Below are 21,630 nucleotides of genomic sequence, written 5' to 3'. Positions count from 1 at the left end.
CTGGGGCTGCCGAGGGCTGGGAGCCACAGTGGGCACTGTCTCAGGGTGCAGGGTCACAGCTCTGTCACTTCAGGACCTGGGTGGCAGTGTGAGGGGCTGCAGGTCATGGATCCCCATGTTGGGCTGCACTTTGGGTGGGTGCCTGGGCTGCTGGCCTGTCCCCTCGGGGGCTAGATGGGAGGTGCAGAGCAGCAGGACCTGGGAGCGGTTGGGCCGCTGTGGAGTCTGATACCTGCCCCCTCCCCGCCTCAGCAGCTCGGGGAGGCAGGCAGCCCGGCTCTTCTCCGTGCCTCACATGGTGCAGCAGGAGACCACCCTGGCCTACCTGGAGAGCCAGGTCGCCGCAGCGCTCACCCTGCGCTCCAGCCACGAGTACCGCCACTGGCTCCTCCTCTACGTGCGATACCTCGTGAATGAAGGTGAGCTTCCCGGTCGTTCTTCTGTCCTCCCGGGCCCCACTCAGTCCCCGTCCCAACGGGACCCTCCCGAGGGCCCGAGTGTCAGGGCCCAGGTGCAGCAGCCTGGGCCCTGTCCTCCCTCCTCCCGGCTTCCCGTGGTCGCCCCCTGGGGCCCTGGCCTCCCGCTCCCAAGTCAGTGAGGTGGGCAGCTCAGCAGGTGTCCAGCCCCACCACGGGCTGAACCGAGCAGCCCCTGAGGCCACAAGGATTGGCGGCAGGAGGGTGTGGTGGCAGAGGACTCACAGACACAGGCTCAGCTCCCCCTGACCTCGTTGCCCCCTCAGAGCATCGGTGGGCCTGTACCTCTCTTTGTCCTGCCTGGAAGGGCCAGCCTGCTGTCCAGCACCTCCCCTCGGCCCTCCAGCCCAGCTTTCCCCACCAGGGCTCTTACACCCATGTCCCCGTCCCAGGATCCCCCTCCTTGCCCCGCCCCGCTCCTTCTATGGGTCAGCAGACAGCAGGGTGTTGGAAGACGTGACCTCCCACAGCCTCTTGACTCCCTGTGAGGCAGGCGTGGGCTCCGGCCTTGCCAGCCATCCTCCGCTTGAGCTTGGCCTCCAGGGCCGTGGCCTGGGGATGGCCCTCCCCAGCTCTCCTGTGTCACCATGCAGCCTGGGCCTGGTCATGGAGCTGGCACCCCCACACACTCTCCTGCCTTTCTTGCTTTGCTTTCAACTCCTCCCCTGTTTTGTTCATGATTTAGAGAAAAAAAATGAAGTACGGAAAAGACAGAGAAAAACTTGCCTGACCTCTACGGGTGTAACTTGCAGAATATGCCCGTCACGTTGCCAGACCCCTCCCCCACAGACCCCAGGGATGAGTTCAGTGTGGACTCATCCCGCCCAGACTTAATAAACACTCGGTGTTCCTGCAGCCTTGCTCCTCTGCCGGGCACTCAGGTCACGTGTGGCCTCACCCCCGTACCCCCGGAAAGCCCGCCTCCGGCTCCTCTCTGGTTTCCTCCATCCTGGGTGTCAATTCACTGGGGCTGCCCCCCTAGGGGACACCTCACCTCCACCGCTTGCTTCTCTTTCTCCATCTTCACGCGCGTCTGGCCCAGGGCCCGCGCACAACTCCCCTCCCCTCTCTGTCCCTCCTTCCTCCCCTGGGGGAGGAGGACTCGAGCTTCACAGGGACACCAGCTCTCCTCTAAGCATCCTCAGGTTCCACCCTCATCACTGGCTGATTTCCTCCATTCCCTGTGGCCTCGGCTGCCCCCGATTCTGCCTCCAGCGTGGCTGGTGCTCCCTCCATCTGTGCCGTAGCCCCACCTCCTCCTCCGTCTCCTCTGCCCAAACTCATTCCCACACCCATCTTCTCCCGAAGGACACCTCCTGACCCTGTGCATCTGCCCCCACCTCTTCTCTCCAATAGGCCCCCCTCAGCCCACTCCCCTCCTCCCACAGCCCCCACATTCTCCACCCCCTTGGGGGGTCTGTCCCAGAGCTTCCACGTCTTGTCTTCCCTGGCCCAGCACACAGCGGCCACTGCGTGTGTTTCCCGGGATTGGGGGGGGTGAGTCAGATCCTCTCGCTATGGCCTCTGAGCGCTGAACTGAGACAAGGAGGCAACAAAGTGAGTGTTCTTTCTGCTTTGATGTACACAACAACTTAGCCTGTTCTTGACTTTATTTCTTTTTGTAATGTGTTCCTATTTCTGTTTTGTTTTGTTTTTTTGTTTTCTGTAATTAGGGTTTGAATACCGACTCCGAGAAATATGCAAGGACTTACTGGGGCCCGTTCACTCCTCCACTGGAAGCCAATGGGAGTCAACAGTAGTGGTATGTGCCACTTTCCTTTTTGCCACAAGAAATCTCTCCTGAAAAGTAAAGGTGGAAATTGAAAAGTAAGCCAAAGTGCTTTGAAATTCTTCCCTGTTACACTCTTCCAGCACACTGCCGGCGTCAGAGAGAGGGCGAGTTGCCAGCCCACCCACCCTGGCAGGAGCCCTCGGCATAAGGGGCTGAGGGAGCGTCCACTCAGCCACGCGCCTGTGCTGGGAAAGCCGCCTGCCGGGGGCTGTGGATTTGTTAGTAGTGAGGCTCATAGTCCGGTCAGGAGGCAGACGTGAGCGAGTAAGCAGTTCAGTCAACAGAGCGGTGATGGGTGTGTCTGGGAGAAAGCGGCGGGGAGACCTCGGAAGAGGACTTGCAGGATGAAACCCCAGGACAGGAATGAGCCTGCTCCGTGGAGACCGGGGAATGTGCTGGTAGAGGTGACAGAAGTACAGAGGGCTTGGCCCATGGAGGCCTCTGTGGCTGGAACATCATTGGCAGAGGAGAGGGTGTGACGTGAGTCCAGAGAGGGCAGGAGGTGGATCCCAGGGACCTTGTGAGGAGCTGGGGTTTAGTCTAGGGCAGTGGGAACCGGCAGAGGAGTTGGCGCTGATGTAGCAGAGCAGTCGGGACAAGGCAGACCTGGCAGTAGCTGAAGACAACTTGGATCCATGTGGCAGCCACAGAGAAGGGAGAGAAAGCAGATTCAAGATGTATTTTGGAGGCAGAACCTACAAGACTGGGCGGGTGGGTGGTTGGATATGGAGCAGGTGAGGGAAAGAGAATAATGAACGTAATGAAATTGCACAGATGAGACTGTGGCTCACACAAGTGGGTAGAGTGAATTGATCGACTTGGGCAAGGAACAGGTTGGCGGGGAACTGGGGGCATGGTTCGCTCCACTGCTTCACTCAGCCATTGGGCAGCTGCCGGTGGAGCCCCACTCTGGCCAGGCGTAGCTCGGCAGCCGGCTGCAGCAAGCAAGGCTCGGGGGCCCCGCCTTCATGGGGACAGAGGCAGATTGGAGACAAATGAGCAAGTACATGTAACCTGTTGGCGGGGATGGGTCCTGTGAACACCAATGAAGAGGGCAGGGGTGCGGAGTGCTGATGGGGCGCTGTTCTACATTCAGTGATCGAGGAAGCCCTGACTGATGGACAGAGATCAAAGGAGGTAAGGGAGGAAGCCCCGCAGATATCTGGGGGAAGAACATCCAGGCAGAGGGAACAGTGAGGACAAAGGCCCTGAGGTATGAGGGCTCGAGTGTAAAAGGAGCAGCTGAGCAGAGGTGATGGGAGGGTGAAATAGGTGAAAGATTGGAGGGTCGGTCCTGGGAGGACTCTGGAGGTCTTGGTGTGTACTTGGCCTCCATTTTTTATTTTGTTGCTGTAGATGTTAATTTAGTTGGTTACTAGAATCCTAAGTTCAAAATCAGTTCTCTTTAGAGTTTTGAAGGTATTGTGCCACAGACTTTTAGCATTTGCTGCTGTTGCTAAAACTGCCACCAGTCCGTTTTCCACTGCTTTGTAAGTGCTTTCGGGATCCTGCCTTGGTGCTTTCAAGTCTCACAAAGCTCTCGGTCTATGTCTTTCATTCATTCTGTGGACTTTACTTAGAGGCTGTCTTTGGTTATAGCTTCCCTTTCATTTCCCTCATCATCAGAGAGGTAGCATGTCCTCCCTTCTTAAAATCTGCTCCATCATTTTTTATAGTTCTAATTCTCCTTGAAATTTTCATTTTAGTCTTTTGATCTTCTTGAGCACAGTAAGCTTAGTTATTTTATTTTAAAGTTGCATGTCTGATAGTTCTAGTACCAGGAGCCCTTGTGGGTCTGTCTCTATTGCCTATAAATGTTTCTACTGGTTCTCGTTCACGTTATCTTATCTCAAGTGGCTGGTTATTTTCAACTGTCTGCTGGACATGGTATTTGAAAAATTACTTGTAGAAATGGCTTGAGCCTCAGGTGATGTTGCTTTTGCACAGAGCATTTTATTTGCTTCGGTGCCAGCTCTTAAGGCACCCGCTCTGCAGGGTCTCAACCCGGTCGGGATGGAGGTTTTCTGGGCTGCCTGGGGACTTTTCAGAGCTGGGCACTGGCTGGTGCAGGGGCTGGTTTCCTTCCAGTTTACCCTTATTCTAGGGTCGGGTCATCCCTTGGGGATACCAGCACAAAAAAGGGGTGGTTTACCAGGGACCCACACTTTTCATGGGCCTTAGGCCCCTGCTTTGGTCCCCCGGGCTCTCAACTCTGACAGAAGCCCACTCAGCCTCTTCCTCATCAGTACATGTTCCCAAGGCCAAGGTGTCCCTCTGGATTCCTGCCTTCCCCCACCCTGGCTCAGTCCTTCACCCCAGCACATTAGCTCTTGGAGTTCTGCTTCTGCTTATCCAGCTTTGTCCCCTGTCCTCAACAGGAAGGGTGTTCTGAATTACCTGCAGTAGTCGAGCTGTTTCCCAGCACACCTCACCTCTGGGGCAGCCTGACAGGCCATCTGCTTGTGGGGTGGGGGAGCACGTGTCTGACAAAGCCCTACCCTTGGCCGGGTTGTGGGGCCTCACTCTGTGCCCAGCTGCCACTCTGGGGGCCTGAGCCCAAGACGTTAGCCAGAGCTCTACATAGAGGTTCTCTGTCTCAGCCTGAAGGTGGGCACTCTAGGCCAAGGTGGGGTGGGGAACACAGGCAGGCCACCGGTTACCAGCCATGCACCCTCCTCTCCCCCTCCTTCCTGCTGTTCTTGCTGACCCCAAGCTTTGTCCAGGAGAGCCTGTGGCTCCCTTCCCAGGAGCACCATCAGTGCTATGCTACCTGCTTTTTACCTCTGCCAACTGCCTAAAACCACTGGTCTGCTCGGGGTCCCCAGTATCTATGACAAATGCTTTCAACTGCAGGTAAATGATACCCTGTCTAGTGGTGGCTGAAGTAGTTTTATTCTGTCCTCCAAAACAAGTCCTTTGGAGTTAAGTGGAGGTCTGTATCTCTGTGATTCTCTTGGCCTCTCCCTCATGTCATAAGATGGCTTTCATGTCCAACTGAAGGAAGGAAGACAGAAGGAAGCCAGTACCAGTAGCATCCACCCTCTTAAAAGGAAAGCCAGCCCATGCCTCACAGCAGCCAGCAGACCACTTGGGCACCCCCACTGGGAGGGAGGCCAGGAAAGCAAGCTGTGAAGACTATGGCAGGGAAGTCTTGGAGCAGGTCTGGACAGAGCTAACTCCTGCTGTCTGCCACATCCCCTTCTGGCCTCAGCGCTCTTCTGAATTTATGCTTTTTTTTTTTTTAATACATCTTTATTGGAGTATAATTGCTTCACAATACTGTGTTAGTTTGTGTTGTACAACAAAGTGAACCAGCTATATGTATACATATATCCCCATATCCCCTCCCTCTTGAGCCTCCCTCCCACCCTCCCGATCCCATCCCTCTAGGTGGTCACAAAGCACCAAACTGATCTCCCTGTACTATGCCGCTGCTTCCCACTAGCTATCTGTTTTACATTTGGTAGTGTATATATGTCGATGCTAGTCTCACTTCACCCCAGCTTCCCCTCCCCGCCCCGTGTCCTCAAGTCCATTCTCTATGTCTGCATCTTTATTCCTGGCTTGTCACTACGTTCATCAGTACCATTTTTTTCTTTTTTTAGATTCCATATATATGCGTTAGCATACGGTATTTGTTTTTCTCTTTCTGACTTACTTCACTCTGTATGACAGACTCTAGGTCCATCCACCTTACTACAAATAACTCAATTTCATTTCTTTGTATGGCTGAGTAATATTCCATCGTATATATGTGCCACATCTTCTTTATCCATTCATCTGTCAGTGGGCATTTAGGTTACTTCCATGTCCTGGCTATTGTAAATAGTGCTGCAATGAACATTGTGGTACATGTCTCTTTTTGAATTATGGTTTTCTCAGGGTATATGCCCAGTAGTGGGATTGCTGGGTCATATGGTAGTTCTATGTTTAGTTTTTTAAGGAACCTCCATACTGTTCTCTATGGTGGCTGTATCAATTTACATTCCCACCAATGGTGCAGGAGGGTTCCCTTTTCACCATACCCTTTCCAGCATTTATTGTTTCTAGATTTTTTGATAATGGCCATTCTGACTGGCATGAGGTGATGCCTCATTGTAGTTTTGATTTGCATTTCACTAATAAGTGATGTTGAGCATCTTTTCATGTGCCTCTTGGCCATCTGTATGTCTTCTTTGGTGAAATGTCTATTTAGGTCTTCCGCCCTTTTTTTTTTTTTTTTTTTTTTTTTGGCTACATTGGGTCTTCATTGCTATGCACGGGCTTTCTGTAGTTGCGGTGAGCAGGGGCTACTCTTCGTTGCGGTGTGCAGGCTTCTCAGTGTAGTGGCTTCTCTCATTGCAGAGCACAGGCTCTAGGCACGCGGGCTTCAGTAGTTGTAGCATGTAGGCTCAGTAGTTGTGGTGCACGGGCTTAGTTGCTCAGCAGCATGTGGGATCTTCCCAGACTAGGGCTCGAACCCGTGTCCCCTCATTGGCAGGCGGATCCTTAACCACTGCGCCACAAGGGAAGCCCTTCCGCCCATTTTTTAATTGGGTTGTTTGGTTTTTTTGATATTGAGCTCCTTACTGTCTCTTCATCTTGATATGGGGAGCAGAGGGGGTGAATTGAGTATGAGCCCTCTGCCTTCTTGTTGAGTTTCTTTGTGAACACTCTCATGGTGAGAATTGGCCATTCAAATGAAACTGGTCCTCAGGATGGCTGGGAAATGGAGCTGGGGATGGAGAGTGCTGCCAACGAGTAATGCTGACTCTAGATTTAAGAACCACTTGTATTTCCTGTTGAAATATGTTGGTGTCATTTGTTTTTCTTATTGGTTTGTAGGAATTCCTTATATTTTGGGAAAATTTGTGATATGAGCTGCCAGCGCATCTCAGGGGACCCCCAAAATCCAGATTTCTTTCCCTCAGAGATCACGGCTCACTGTGTACAGGAGGGAGACAGTAAGCAGAGGGTTGGGCACTAAGCAGCCGTCCTTCAGGTGCGTGCGTGGCTGCCGGCCTCTGAATCCCCAGCCGGACCCTGCTCTTGGGAAGCTTCCGTCCGCCAAGATCTTCATTGTAGGACCTGTGACACTGACCTGAGAAGTGGTGATGAGCTGTGTCCAGGCTGGTGCCTGAAACAGTGGGCAGCACCATCCATTTCTGAGAACCGAGGCTGGGAGATGGTACTGGTGGCTGTTGGTATTGATACCAGCCACACCAGCCTTCCGGCCAGAGGGCACATCCTCTGTCTGATAGTTTGCCCCTGGTGCCACAGGCAGACAGAATGTTTTGCTTTGCTTATAGCAGTTTATTTCATTCCCTTTCATTTTTTTAAATTGCGTTTTTCAGGTTTTTTTAATTTTAAATTTATTTTGAATGATAATGTAGTCACATACCTTAAAAATTAAAAGGCACAGTAGTTTTGAAATAAGTTTTGAAATCAGGAAGTATGAGACTGCCACCTTACATCATCTTTTTCAAGATTCATACGGCTATTTGGGGTCCCTTGGGATTCCATAAGAATTGTAGGATGGATTTTTCTATTTCTGTGAAACATGCCGGTAGGATATTGATAGGGAGTGCATTAAATCTATAGATTGCTTTTGGTATTATTGACATCTTAACCATATTAATAAGTCTTCTAATCCATGAACATGGGATGTCTTTCCATTTATTTATATCTTCTTTAATTTCTTTCAGCAACATTTTGTAGTTTTCAGTATACTAGTCTTTCGCCTCCTTGGTTAAGTTTATTCCTAAGTATTTTGTTCTTTTGGAGCTTATTGCAACTGGAATTGTTTTCTTAATTTCTTTTCCAGATTGTTGGTTGTCAGTATATAAAAACGCAGCTGATTTTTGTGTGTTGATTTCATGTTCTGCACACTTGCTGTATTCATTTATTAGTTCTAACGGGTTTTTTTCCAGAATCTTTAGGGTTTTCTACATACAAGATTATGTTGTCTGCAAACGAATAAGTTTACTTCTTCCTTTCAGATTTGGGTGTCTTTTATTTCTTTTTCTTGCCTCATTGTTCTGGCTAGGACTTTTTAGTATTATGTTGAATAGAAGTGAAAGTGGGACATTCTTGCCTTGTTCCTGACCTTAGAGCAAAAGCTTTCAGTCTTTTAACACTGAGTATGATGCTAGCTGTGGGCTTTTCATATATGGCCTTAATTTTATTGAGATAGTTTCCTTCTATTACCAGTTTGTTGATTGTTTTAGTAGTGAAGGGGTGTTGAATTTTGTCAAATGCTTTTTCTGCATCAATTGAGATGATCTTCTGGGATTTTTTTTTCTTCATTCTATTAATGTGGTGTATTACATTGATTGATTTTAGTTTCTTAAACCACCCTTGCATTCCAGGAGTAAATCACACTTAGTCATAGTATATAATCCTTTCCATTTGCTGTTAAATTCTGTTCACTAGTACCAGTACCGGTACCAGTCCACAGCCTGTTAGGAACCAGGTTGCACAGCAGGAGATGAGTGGCAGGCAAGCGGGTGAAGCTTCATCTGCTGCTCCCCATCACTCCCCATTGCTCACATTACTTCCTGAACCATCGCTCGCATTACTGCCTGAACCATCCCCCCATCACTCCCATTACCACCTGAACCGTTGCTTGCATTACCACCTGAACCATCCCCCCCATCATTCGCATTACCGCCTGAACCATCTCCCCCATCACTTACATTACTGCCTGAACAATCCCCCCATCACTCCCATTACCTTCCTGAACCATTGCTTGCATTGCCGCCTGAACCATCCCTCCCATCACTCCCATTACTGCCTGAACCACCTCCTGCATCACTTGCATTAGTGCCTGAACCATCGCCCCCATCACTCACATTACCACCTGAAGCATCCCCCCATCACTTGCATTACCACCTGAACCATCTCCCGCATCACTTGCATTACCACCTGAACCATGCCCCCCCCACCACTCGCATTACTTCCTGAACCATTGCTTGCATTACCACCTGAACCATCCCCCCCATCACCCACATTACTTCCTGAATCATCTCCCGCATCACTTGCATTACCACCTGAACCATCCCCCCATCACTCACATTATTTCCTGAACCATTGCTCGCATTACCGCCTGAACCATCTCCCACCTCCGACCCCCAGTCCGTGGAAAAATTGTCTTCCACGAAACCGGTCCCTGGTGCCAAAAAGGTTGGGGACCACTGCACTAGTATTTTGTTCAGGACTCATCAGTATTCACAAGGGACATTGGACTGTTTTCTTTCCTTGTAGTGTCTTTGTCTGGCTTTCATATCAGGATAATGCTGGTCTCATACGATGAATCTAAACATGTTCTCTTCTCTTCAGTTTTTTGAGAGAGTATGTGGAGGATTGTTGTTCATTATTCTTTAAATTTTTGGTAAAATTCACCAGTGAAGCCATCTGGTCAGTCCTGGGCTTTTCTTTGTTGGGAGGTTTTTGATTACTGATTCAATCTCCTTGTTACTTATAGGTCTGTTCACATTTGCTATTTCTTCATGATTCAGTCTTGGTAAGCTGTGTATTTCTAGGGAGTTGTCCATTTTATCTCGGTCATCCGATTTGTTGGTGTACAGTTGTTCATAGTATTCTCTTATTTATACTCCTTTTATTTTTGTGGCATCAGTTGCAATGTCCCTATTTCACTTCTGATTTTCATTATTTGAGTCTTCTGTTTTTCTTAGTCCATGTAGCTAAATGCTTGTCAATTTTGATGATCTTTTCAAGGAATTCATTTTTGGTTTTATTATTTTCTCTATAGTTTTTCTGTTCTCCATTTTACTGATTTTCTGATATGTATGATTTTCTTCTTGTTGTTTTGGGTTTAGTTTGCTTTTATTTTTCTAGTTTTGTTAAATGGAATGTTGTGTTATTGATTTGATTTGTGAATCTTTCTTTGTAGATTCTTATAGCTATAAATTTCTCCCTAGCCAGTGCTTTTGCTGCATTCCAGTATGTTGTGTTTTCATTTTCATTGTCCCTAGATATTTTTAACTTTCCCTTGTAATTTCTTCTTTGAATCATTGATTTGTAACAGTGTGTTAATTTCCACATATTTGTGTGTGTTCCAGTTTTTCTTCTGCTGTTGATTTCTAGTTTCATTCCATTGTGATTGAAAAAGACACTTTTATGATTCAGTCTTTTTAAGCTTATTGAGACTTGTTTTGTAGCCTAATATGTGGTCTGTCCTGGTGAATGTTCCACATGCACTTGAGAAAAATGTATATTCTGCTCTTGTTGGGTGGAGTGTTCTGCATATGTGTCCTTTAGGTCCAGTTGGTCTATACTGCTTTTCAGGTCCTCTATTTCTTATTGATCTTCTGTCTGCTTGTTCTATCCATTATTGAAAATAGGATATCAAAGTCTTCTGCAAATTGTAGGACTGTCTGATTTCTCCTTTCAATTCAGATAATGTTTGCACCATGTATTTAGGAACTCTGATGTTTGGTGGGTATATGTTTATAACTGTTACATCTTCTTGGTCAGCTGACCCTTTTATCATTATACAGTGTCCTGTGTCTTATAACAATTTTTGACATAAAGTCTATTTTGTCTATTATTAGTATAGCCATCTCTTTTCTATTTTGCTTATTATTTACATGGGATATCTTTTTGATTCTTTCACTTTCAACCTGTGTATATCCTCCTTTAGATCTAAGTGAGTTCCTTGTAAGCAGCATATAGTTGGATCCTGTTCTTTTATCCATTTTTTGATTAAGGAGTTTAATCCATTTACAACATGTGCTGTATTTCCACTTAACGCTATACAAGACTGCTTTTAAATTTTTTAATTTCCCTAAAAGTTTCACTCCTGCTTCTTTCCACAACCTTAGACATTCTGTTGTATTCTACCTATATCTCTTGACCCCAGGTTCCCAGGGGTCTGCAGTTCCCCTGCAGCTTTCACATGCCACAGTGCTCACCACTGCCTTTTGCAGCCTCCATCCTGATATCTGTACTATGCTACTGTTCCCATCAGTACTCTCCATTCATTTAGGTTTTCTTTAATGCCTTCCAGTAAAGTTTTTTAATTTTCAACACATAGGCCATATGCATCTTTTTTTAGAATTATTCTTAGATATTTTTTAATTGTGGCTATTCTAAGTGATAAGTTGTTTTATGTTTTCTGATTATTCATTGCTGCTGTACATACGCATTTGACTTTAGTATATTAATCACCAGCCATCTTTCTATTATTATTATTAATTTGTCCATTAATTGTTTTGCATTTTCTATGTGGATTAAACAATGAAGTCATCTCAAATAATCTTTTTATTTCCTATTTTCTAGTTCTAAGTTTTCTAATATTAAATTCTCCTTGATTTCCAGGATAAACCCTACTTGGTCATGAGTTACCATCTTTTTTTTTTTTTTTTTTGGCCACGCAGCACAGCCAAAAAAAAAAAAAAACCACTTTATTGTGAATCTTGGTAGGTCTTCCTTTGTAGGTAATATGTTCTTGTACTTTAGAAATTTTCAGAAATTTTCTGTCTTTTATATCTGAAAATTCTGTATATTTCATTCTAATGTGTCTGGTTATCAGTTTTCCCATATATTACTTGATCAGCACTCAGTGGAACCTTTCGACCTAAGGCCATTCGTTGTTTTTTAATTATGTGAAATATACCCATATTATTTCTTTAAATATTTCCTTCTCTCTTCTTTCTCTGTCTCCTGTGGGATCCATTATGTGGATGTTGGGCCTATCTGCTGCGCTCCACCTGCCTTTGTAGGCAACAGTACAGTTTCTCCTCTTACAGTTTCCCCTCTGCCTGCCTCCCTGCTGAGTGTGGGCTGCTCCTCCATCTGACCTCACTCTGACTTGGTCTTCAGCAGTGTCCAGTCTCCTGCTAATCCCATCTCCTTCAACCACTGTGTTGCTCAAACTTGGTATCTACACTTGGTTCTTTTCTATAATTCATCATCTTGTTACCACACTTGTTTTAACATATTGGCCCTTCTCTTCCAGTGGTCAGTGCTATCAGCTGGTGGTTTTCCCTTTGCAGCAGCCATGCTCCTCAAGGGTCTATGCGGTGGAGACCCTGCGTGGCAGTGCATGTTGCAGGAGGGTCCAGGCGGACATGGTGCCACCCAGGGTGGAGGAGGCATAGGCAAGAGCTGAGGGCAGAGACTCCAGGACTATAAAACCAAGGCCAGTCACTGCCACCCAGGCACCTCCTCGCCCCTGGCCTTGACCTCAAGTCCCTGGAGCACATCCACATAAGGGAGTGGCCCCTCCAGGATAGCCGTCTGCCTGGCCCTCTGCCCTGGTAGCCTTACTTCCATCCTGCTCTGGAAGGTCAGGCTACTCTGGCCACTAACGAGTGTAATCAGAGGCCAGCGGTGACTGTGCCAGCAGACTTAGGGGACACGGAAGAGCAGAACCTACCTGGTACCCACCCTTGAACTGTGTCCCTCCCTGGGCCCTGCCACTCCACCCCACGTGCCCAAGCTCAGCTTTTTAGCTGTCCCAGGCCTCCCAGCATACAGAGAAATTGTTCTCATCCATCTGTGGTTTCTCCAGGGGGTGCCCATGGGGCAGATGGGCACAAGGGTCTTTGATGGGCCAGGGAAACCCCCACAGTCTAGCTCTCCTCACTGTCAGTTGCACTCAGCTGTCACTCCTGTATCCGCAGGGTCTGCGGAAGAGGGACCTGCTGAAGGAGCTGCTGCCAGTCATCGGGCAGAACCTCCGCTTCCAGCGCCTCTTCACCGAGTGTCAGGAACAGCTCGACATCTTGAGGGACAAGTAGCCTGCCCAGCCGCAGCAAGGGCAGGGCCACACTCTCGCCGCTGAGGACACGCAGGTCGGCCTCTTATCTCGCTGGGCTACAGGATGAGGAGACACTGGCAGGAGGTGGGCTGTCCTGCACCAGTACCGGCCCAGCCCCTGGGCACACTTCCCCTGTGTCCTGGGCCTGTTTCTCCCTCAGGGGGAGTGGCTCTGCCTGCAACTCGTTCCTCCCTCCAGGACCCCGGTGCGGAGCTGGGGCTCTGCCCAACTGCCCTGGGGCCAGTGAGGCAGCCCAGGCCTGCCATCTCCAGCACGGTCCCCAGGTGGGCACTAGCCCTGCTACTATAGGCACCGTGCTGCTCCAGCTATGACGAATGAGCCATTTGTGAAAGAGAGAACCGTGAGACGTTAGCGTATTATGCAGTCAGTAGACTGACCTGAGACCTATGTAAAAAGAAAGCCTATTCCAACACATGGACTATTTTTGTACTAGAATTTGCTAACTTGTAATATGGAATTTTCCTTTTGGCCAATAATCAGGATTTCCCTATAAGTCACTTGGACTTTGGTCACTTGTAGGAAATTTAAACTCTAATTATGACAGCTACATTGAAAAATAATTGTACTGAAATTAACTTGTCTATCTTCATTTAGTTTTAATTTTTAAATGTTTGTAAAAAGAGACTTTTGGGGGGGATGGGGCAGAGGGTGGGCGATTTCTTTTGTAAGTGTAAAATAAATGAACATGCATTGGATACCAAATGGTCCTGACTTCCCCTGCCTTTTCCTTCTAACTTCCACCTCCCTCCCCTGCACTGTGAATCCCTCGCCTTTGATGTCATCTGATCCCCCAGCCCCTCCATGCAAAAAGTCATTTCACGACGTGGAGTCACTTCCCTGGTCGTGCAGCATCTCAGGCTGAGCTGGGCGAGGGGGCTGGCCACCATGCACCTGTCTTCTCCCAAGCCAGGTGGAGAGGTCCTTGGTTCTGTCTGTGCTGTGCTCTGGGTCCCTGATTGTGCTGGGCACCAAGGAAATCATGTAAGGAAATCCATAAATACAGACTTGAGTTTTCTGAAGAATTATCTGGAAGCTGGGATTTCCTTAGAAAGTGGTCCTGATGCTGACCCACAGGAGAAGAGACAGCCAGAATCACGGAATCCTCACGCCTGGTGAGGGCCAAGCACCTTCTCCCCTGGGTCCTGGACCTCCTCAGCACCTCCCTGCCAGGTGGCCATCCCATTGCCTGTCTCACTCAGAAGTCACGTGGCTGCATGAGAACCAGGCACACGTGCATGCCCGACAGAGCCAGCACACACACTGCATCTGGGCATGGACACCCAGAAGCCAGGCTACAAGTGTGAGCTTTTCTCTGAGGAATGAGGAGCCAGAGATGCTGCACAGGCATTGAGAACTCTGGAGCCCCAGGATGCACGCAGCCTCGGAACTGACAGGCCTGCCTGGGATCCAAACCAGGAAAAACGTGGGCCTCACTTTTTAGCTGTCAAAGGGAGGTGAGGTTAAGAAAACGTGCATGTTTGTGAGGACCAACTGGGATCACAGAGGCAAAGTCATAGCGCTGAGCACATGTTCCCGTGAAGAAAACTTTGACAATCAGTGTGTTTATACACTATTATTTGGACAGGAGAGGAGACAAGCAGCAGAAAGACTGGTTGGAAACTTCTGCTTCCAGCCAAGATGGATTGACAGGGACCAAATTGACCCTTCTGCCTGAAACAACCAAAGGAACCAGTCAAAATACATGAAACAATGGTCTCAAGGCACTCGATATCAGAAAACAAAGGACAGTGATCCCTGGGAGATGGAAAACAAAGAAGGTGAGCCCTGTGACTGCCCCAGCTTCCTACCTGGAGAGAGAGTTTCCAGGCTGCAGCAAAGTGAGGGGAAGCTGAGGTAGAGCCCAACAGAAGAGTTGAAGACATGAAGCTGAGAGCCCAGGAAGACCAAGACAGCTAGAGTTTTCAGGACAGAATCCCAGAGAGGAGGGAGCTCCATGGAGAGAGAACCCTGGAGCTCAGCAGAGGGAGTGCCTTTGCATATTCAGCTGCATACTGATCAGTGCTTGTGTGATGAGGAAACGGCTGAGGCCAGGCAAAGAACCATCTGAAAGGATTAGGGTGAAAATTGTCTAGTTGTCACCCAGGGCTGGGAATAGTACCTGTTCCTACCAACAGGACTAGAAAAACTCATAACTCACAGGCTTGGGATAGAAGAGTACTCAGGAAGTCTTGCCTCAGTTTTGGAGAATAATTAGAGCACTGATCCAGATCCATCTAACAGAAAATAAAGCAAGACCCAAAAGGATCAAATTGTTTCCAAGTAATTAATTACATTGCAAACCAAAGTTCAAGAGAATTTATAAGAATACAGAGGTACCCAACATCCAACAAGGTAAAGTTTACAGTGTCTGGCATCCACACCAGGCATACAAAGAAGCAGGAACACAATGCAAAATGAGAATAAGCAATCTTACTGATCAGTCGAAACTGGCCCAGAAGTTACACAGATATTAGAATTAGCAGAGAAAGACATTAAAACATTCAATATAACACTATTCCTTATGTTCAAAAAAGTTAAGTGGAGACATAGAAGACCGTAACAAGGAAGTTGCAATCAAACTTCTAGAGATGAAAACCTGTAACATGGAGTTGAAAAATGTGTGGAATAGGATTAATGACAGATTAGACATTGCAGAAAAGATTAGTGAACTTGAAGGCAAAGCAATAAAAATGCTCCAGGGCTTCCCTGGTGGCACAGTGGTTGAGAATCCGCCTGCCAACGCGGTGGACACGGGTTCAATCCCTGGTCCGGGAAGATCCCACATGCCGCGGAGCAACTAAGCCCGTGCACCACAACTGCTGAGCCTGTGCTCTAGAGCCCGTGAGCCACAACTACTGAGCCCATGTGCTGCAACTACTGAAGCCCGCTCTCCACAACGAGAGAAGCCACCTCAATGAGAAGCCTGCGCACCACAACGAAGAGTAGCCCCCGCTCGCCGCAACTAGAGAAAGCCCACACACAGCAACGAAGACCCAACACAGCCAAAAATAAATAAATTTTAAAAAAAATGCTCCAAAGCAGACAATCCAAAGGAGGAAAGAAAAGAATAGAGCATCAGTAAGCCATGGGACAACGTCAGATAGCCTAATACACAGGTAACTGAAGTCCTCAAAGGAAAGGAGACAGAAGGTGGTGATAAGAAAAAGTATTTGAATAAATAACGGCCAATTTCCTCTAAGATCAGGAACGAGACAAGGATGTCCACTCTCACCACTATTATTCAACATAGTTCTGGAAGTCCTAGCCACGGCAATCAGAGAAGAAACAGAAGTAAAAGGAATACAAATTGGAAAAGAAGAAGTAAAACTGTCACTGTTTGCGGATGACATGATACTATACATAGAGAATCCTAAAACTGCCACCAGAAAACTGCTAGAGCTAATGAATGAATATGGTAAAGTTGCAGGATACAAAATGAATGCACAGAAATCTCTTGCATTCCTATACACTAATGATGAAAAATCTGAAAGAGAAATTACGGAAACACTCCCATTTACCATTGCAACAAAAAGAATAAAATACCTAGGAATAAACCTACCTAGGGAGACAAAAGACCTGTATGCAGAAAACTATAAGACACTGATGAAAGAAATTAAAGATGATACCAACAGATGGAGAGATATACCATGTTCTTGGATTGGAAGAATCAACATTGTGAAAATGAGTATACTACCCAAAGCAATATACAGATTCAATGCAATCCCTATCAAATTACCAATGGCATTTTTTTACGGAGCTAGAACAAATCATCTTAAAATTTGTATGGAGTCACAAAAGACCCCGAATAGCCACAGCAGTCTTGAGGGAAAAAAATGGAGCTGGAGGAATCAGACTCCCTGACTTCAGACTATACTACAAAGCTACAGTAATCAAGACAATATGGTACTGGCACAAAAACAGAAACATAGATCAATGGAACAAGATAGAAAGCCCAGAGATTAACCCACGCACCTATGGTCAACTAATCTATGACAAAGGAGGCAAAGATATACAATGGAGAAAAGACAGTCTCTTCAATAAGTGGTGCTGGGAAAACTGGACAGCTACATGTAAAAGAATGAAATTAGAATACTCCCTAACACCATACACAAAAATAAACTCAAAATGGAAAAAAAAAAAATAAATAACGGCCAAAAATTTGCCCCACCCTTCTTGCTGTCCCTTGTGCTCCTACAGGCAACCTCTGTGCCACTGTGCCCTCATCCCTACCCATAATGCCATGCCTGCTGACCTCCCTACCCCTGTCCACTGATGCTCCACACCTTCCCACTACCTCTGCCTGCTGACCTTGTTTGCACGCAGAGCACTGGGTGTATCTTCCTGGGCTGTATCTCCCTGCCTCTCTCCAAGTTCTGACCTGATCCCCTTAGGCCCCTCCCAGCTTCAGCCTCCAGATCACCTGTGAGAGGAGTCAGAGCCCTTTACACATTAGGCTGGTGCTGTGGGAGGTTGTATATACCTGCAGCAGGTACACTGAGGAGATAAGGCAAAACCCATTGTCTCTTTCCATGTTAAGTCTATTATTCCTGTTCTCTCATATATATGGCAAATATTTTCTCAGTTCTTCATCTTTAAATTTTATTTGTGTGTTAATTTAAGCTTTTAATTTTTGTGAAATTTAATTTTTGTTTTTTTTTAATATAATTTTTTAAAAATATTTATTTATTTGGTTGCTCCGGATCTTAATTGCTGCTCATGGGATCTTTGTTGCCATGTGCGGGATCTTTGTTGTGGTATGTGGGATCTTTTAGTTGTGGCATGTGGGATCTAATTCCCTGACCAGGAATCAAACCCTGGCCCCCTGCATTGGGAACACGGAGTCTTAACTGCTGGACCACCAGGGAAGTCCCTAATTTTTGTTCTTTTGTAACTTATTTTAACCTTAGGACACTTCACCAGATACATGGATGGCAATTAAAATAAGCACAAAAAAAGATGTTCAATGTCACCAGTCATTTAGAAAATGCAAATTAAAACCACAGTGATATAACAGCACATACCTATTAGAATGTCATAAAGTTAAGAATATATATAAAATACTGAGTATTGAGGATGTGGAGCAACTGGAGCTTTCATATATTGCCAACAGCAAGGCACAATAGTATAGTCACCTTAAATAGTTTGACAGTTCCTTGCAAAGTTAAACATACACTCATCAGAGGACCCAGGTATTCCACTCTTAGGTTTTTGTTTTTGTTTTGTTTTTAAAGATACATAACATTTTTCATCACAAGGATATCTCATGTTTCCCTTTAAAAAAAAATAACGGCTTTACTGAGATAAAATTCTCATAACATGTAACTCACCTATTTAAAATGTACAATTCAGTGGTTTTTAGGATAGTCACACATATGTGCAACCATCACCAGTTACTATTAGAATATTTTCATCACCTCAAAAAGAAACCTCATGCCCTTTATCATGCTCCATCCCCCCATCCCTACCATCCCTAAGCAACCACCAGTCTACTTTCTGTCTCTATATGCTTGCCTATTCCAGTATTTCATACAAATGGAATCATAGACTGTGGTATTTTGTGACTGGCTTCTTACATAGCATAATGTTTACAAGATTCAATCATATATCAGTACTTCACTCCTTTTTATGGTCAAGTAATATTTCATTGTATGGGTATACCTCATTTTGCTTCTCCAGTCATCCACTGATAGACGTGTGGGTTGTTTCCAATTTTTGGTGATTATGCATAACGCTGCACTAAACATCTGTGAACAAGTTGTGTGGACATGTTTTCATTTCTCATGGATATATGTGTAGGAGTAGAATTAGTAGGTAATAATGTGACTATAATTGTTTGAGGAATTGCTGTACTGCCTTCCAAGTGACTGCACCATTTTACATTCATACCAGCAGTGTATGAGGATTCTGATTTCTCCACATTCTCACCAACAATTCTTTTTTTCTTTTTGGCCACGCCTCACGGCTTGTGGGATCTCAGTTCCCCAGCCAGGGATCAAAGCCAGACGCCCAGCAGTGGAAGTGTGGAGCCCTAGTCACTGGACCGCCAGGGAATTCCCTCACCAACAATTCTTATTGTCTGATTTTTTTTTTATTATAGTCATCTGAGTGGGTGGTTCTTTTTTTTCTTCTTGCTTTTTTTTTTTAACATCTTTATTGGAGTATAATTGCTTTACAATGTTGTGTTAGTTTCTGCTGTATAACAAGGTGAATCAGCTATACGTATACATATATCCCCATATCCCCTCCCTCTTGCGACTCCCTCCCACCCTCCCTATCCCACCCCACTAGGTGGTCACAAAGCACCCAGCTGATCTCCCTGTGCTATGCGGCTGCTTCCCACTAGCTAACTATTTTACATTTGGTAGTGTATATATGTCAATGCCACTCTCTCACTTAGTCCCAGCTTACCCTTCCCCCTGACTGGGTGGTTTTGATTTGCATTTCTCTAGTGACAAAACATGTTGAGCATTTTTTAATGTGTTTATTGGCCATTTGAATATCTTATTTGGAGAAATGTCTATTCCGATTCTTTGCTAACTTTTTTTAAAATTATTTATTTATTTACTTATGGCTGTGTTGGGTCTTCGTTTCTGTGCAAGGGTTTTCTCTAGTTGCGGCAAGCGGAGGCCACTCTTCATCGCGGTGTGCGGGCCTCTCATTATCGTGGCCTCTCTTGTTGCGGAGCACAGGCTCCAGACGCGCAGGCTCAGTAATTGTGGCTCACGGGCCTAGTTGCTCCGCGGCATGTGGGATCTTCCCAGACCAGGGATCGAACCCGTGTCCCCTGCATTGGCAGGCAGATTCTCAACCACTGCGCCACCAGGGAAGCCCCTTTGCTAACTTTTAAATTGGGTTATTTGTCTTTATTATTGAGTTGTGGGAGTTTTTTTATACATTCTACATACAAATTCCTTATCAGATATATGGTTTACAAATATTTCCTCCCATTCTGTATATTTACTTTCTTGATAGTGTCTTTGAAGCATAGAAGTTTTCAGTTTTGATGAAGTCCATCTATTTTTCTTTCGTTGCCTGCGCTTCTTTGGTCTCATCTAAGAAACCATCGCCAAATCCAAGACCATGCAAATTTACCCCCATGTTTTCTCCTAAGAGTTTTATAATTTAAACTCTTACATTCGGAACTTTGATCCATTTTGAGTAAATACTTGTATATGGTGTGAGGTAAGAATCCAACTTCACTATTCTGTTTGAGGCTATCCAATGTCCCATCAACATTTATGAAAAGTTTGTTCTTCCCCCCATTGAATGGTCTTGCCACCCTTGTTGAGAATCAGTTGACCATAGACACACAAGGTGTTTCTGGACTCAGTTCTATTCCATTGACCTATATGTCTTTTCTTATGCCAATATCACACTGTCTTGATTAATGTTGTTTTACAGTAAGTTTTGAGATCAGGAAGTGTGACTCCTCCAACTTAATTGTTCTATTTCAAGATTTTTTTTGCTATTCTGGAGCCTTTTGAGTTTCCATATTAATTTTAGAATCAGCTTGTCAATTTCTGCAAAGAAGAAAGCTGCAATTCTGATAGGGATTACAATGAATCTGTAGATCAATTTGGGGAAGGCCATCTTAAAATATCTTCCAATTGATGAATACAAACAGATTACCATTTATTTAGGTCTTTAATTTCTTTCAGTAATGTTTTATAGTTTCTGGTATATAAATTTTACAGTTCTTTTATAAAAATTTTCTATGTAATTCTTTTTAATGCTATTATAAATGGAAGTGTTTTTAAAATTTCACTTTCAGATTGTTCACTACAAGTGTATAGAAATACAATTGATTTCTGTATATTACTCTTGTATTCTGCAACCTTGCTAAATTCATTCATTAGTGTTAATAACTTTTACTGGGATCCTTAGGATTTTCTATATATAAGGTCATGACATCTGTGAATATAGTTTTACTTCTTTTCCTACCTAGATGCCTTTTATTTCTTTTTCTTGCCTAATTGCTCTGGCCAGACCCTCTACCTAGTACAACGGTGAATAGAAGTGGCAAGAGTGGACATCCTTGTTTTGTCACTGATCTTAGGGGGGAAGCACCCAGTCTCTCATCATTAAGTATTACACTAATTCTGTTTTTTTATAGATGCCCTTCATCAGATTGAAGAAGTTCCCTTCTAATGCTAATTAATTTATTTTGTACATTGAACCATCCTTGGTTCAAGATAAATCCCACCTGGTAATGGTGTATAATTTGTTTATGTGTCACTGTATTTTTGAGGATTTTTGTGTCCATAGTCATAAGATAGATTGTTTCGCAGTTTATTTGTGAGGTCTTTTCTGGGTTTGGTGTCAGGGTGTTGCAAAATGAATAAGTTGGGAAGTATCCCCTCCTCTTCTGTTTCTTTGAAGAATTTGTAAAGAATTAGTAATAATTTTTTTTAATGTTTGGTAGAATTCAGCAGTAAAGCCCTATGGGCTAGTGCCGTTTTTGTGGGTGGTTGTTTTATTACTAATTCTATCTTTCTGTTTCTTATAGCTCTATTTGTATTGCCTATTTCTACTTTAATCAGTTAGAACAGTTCATCTTTCTAGAAATTTGTTCATTTCAT

At 45.5% G+C, this 21,630-nt stretch overlaps 1 protein-coding gene across 5 annotated transcripts in view; it reads left to right on the top strand.

Moving 5' to 3' along the window:
- HIRA (histone cell cycle regulator) overlaps nt 1–13,671 on the top strand; it is a 74,433-nt gene extending 60,762 nt beyond the window's left edge. For 4 of the 5 annotated variants that reach the window (XM_068563372.1, XM_068563374.1, XM_068563376.1 and 1 more), the window contains 3 exons: nt 253–419; nt 2,150–2,238; nt 12,894–13,671. In XM_068563372.1, the coding sequence (XP_068419473.1) occupies nt 253–419; nt 2,150–2,238; nt 12,894–13,010 (373 nt within the window). In that variant the 3' untranslated portion in view covers nt 13,011–13,671. The remainder of the gene's footprint in view (nt 1–252; nt 420–2,149; nt 2,239–12,893) is intronic. The other variant, XM_068563373.1, reaches the window with a different exon arrangement.
- Nucleotides 13,672–21,630: the final 7,959 nt, after the last annotated feature.

This window comes from Eschrichtius robustus, chromosome 14, assembly GCF_028021215.1.
Source record: "Eschrichtius robustus isolate mEscRob2 chromosome 14, mEscRob2.pri, whole genome shotgun sequence".
Lineage (NCBI taxonomy): Eukaryota > Metazoa > Chordata > Mammalia > Artiodactyla > Eschrichtiidae > Eschrichtius > Eschrichtius robustus.
Note: the sequence above shows the minus strand (reverse complement) of the source record. Positions and strands in the feature narration are given on the sequence as shown.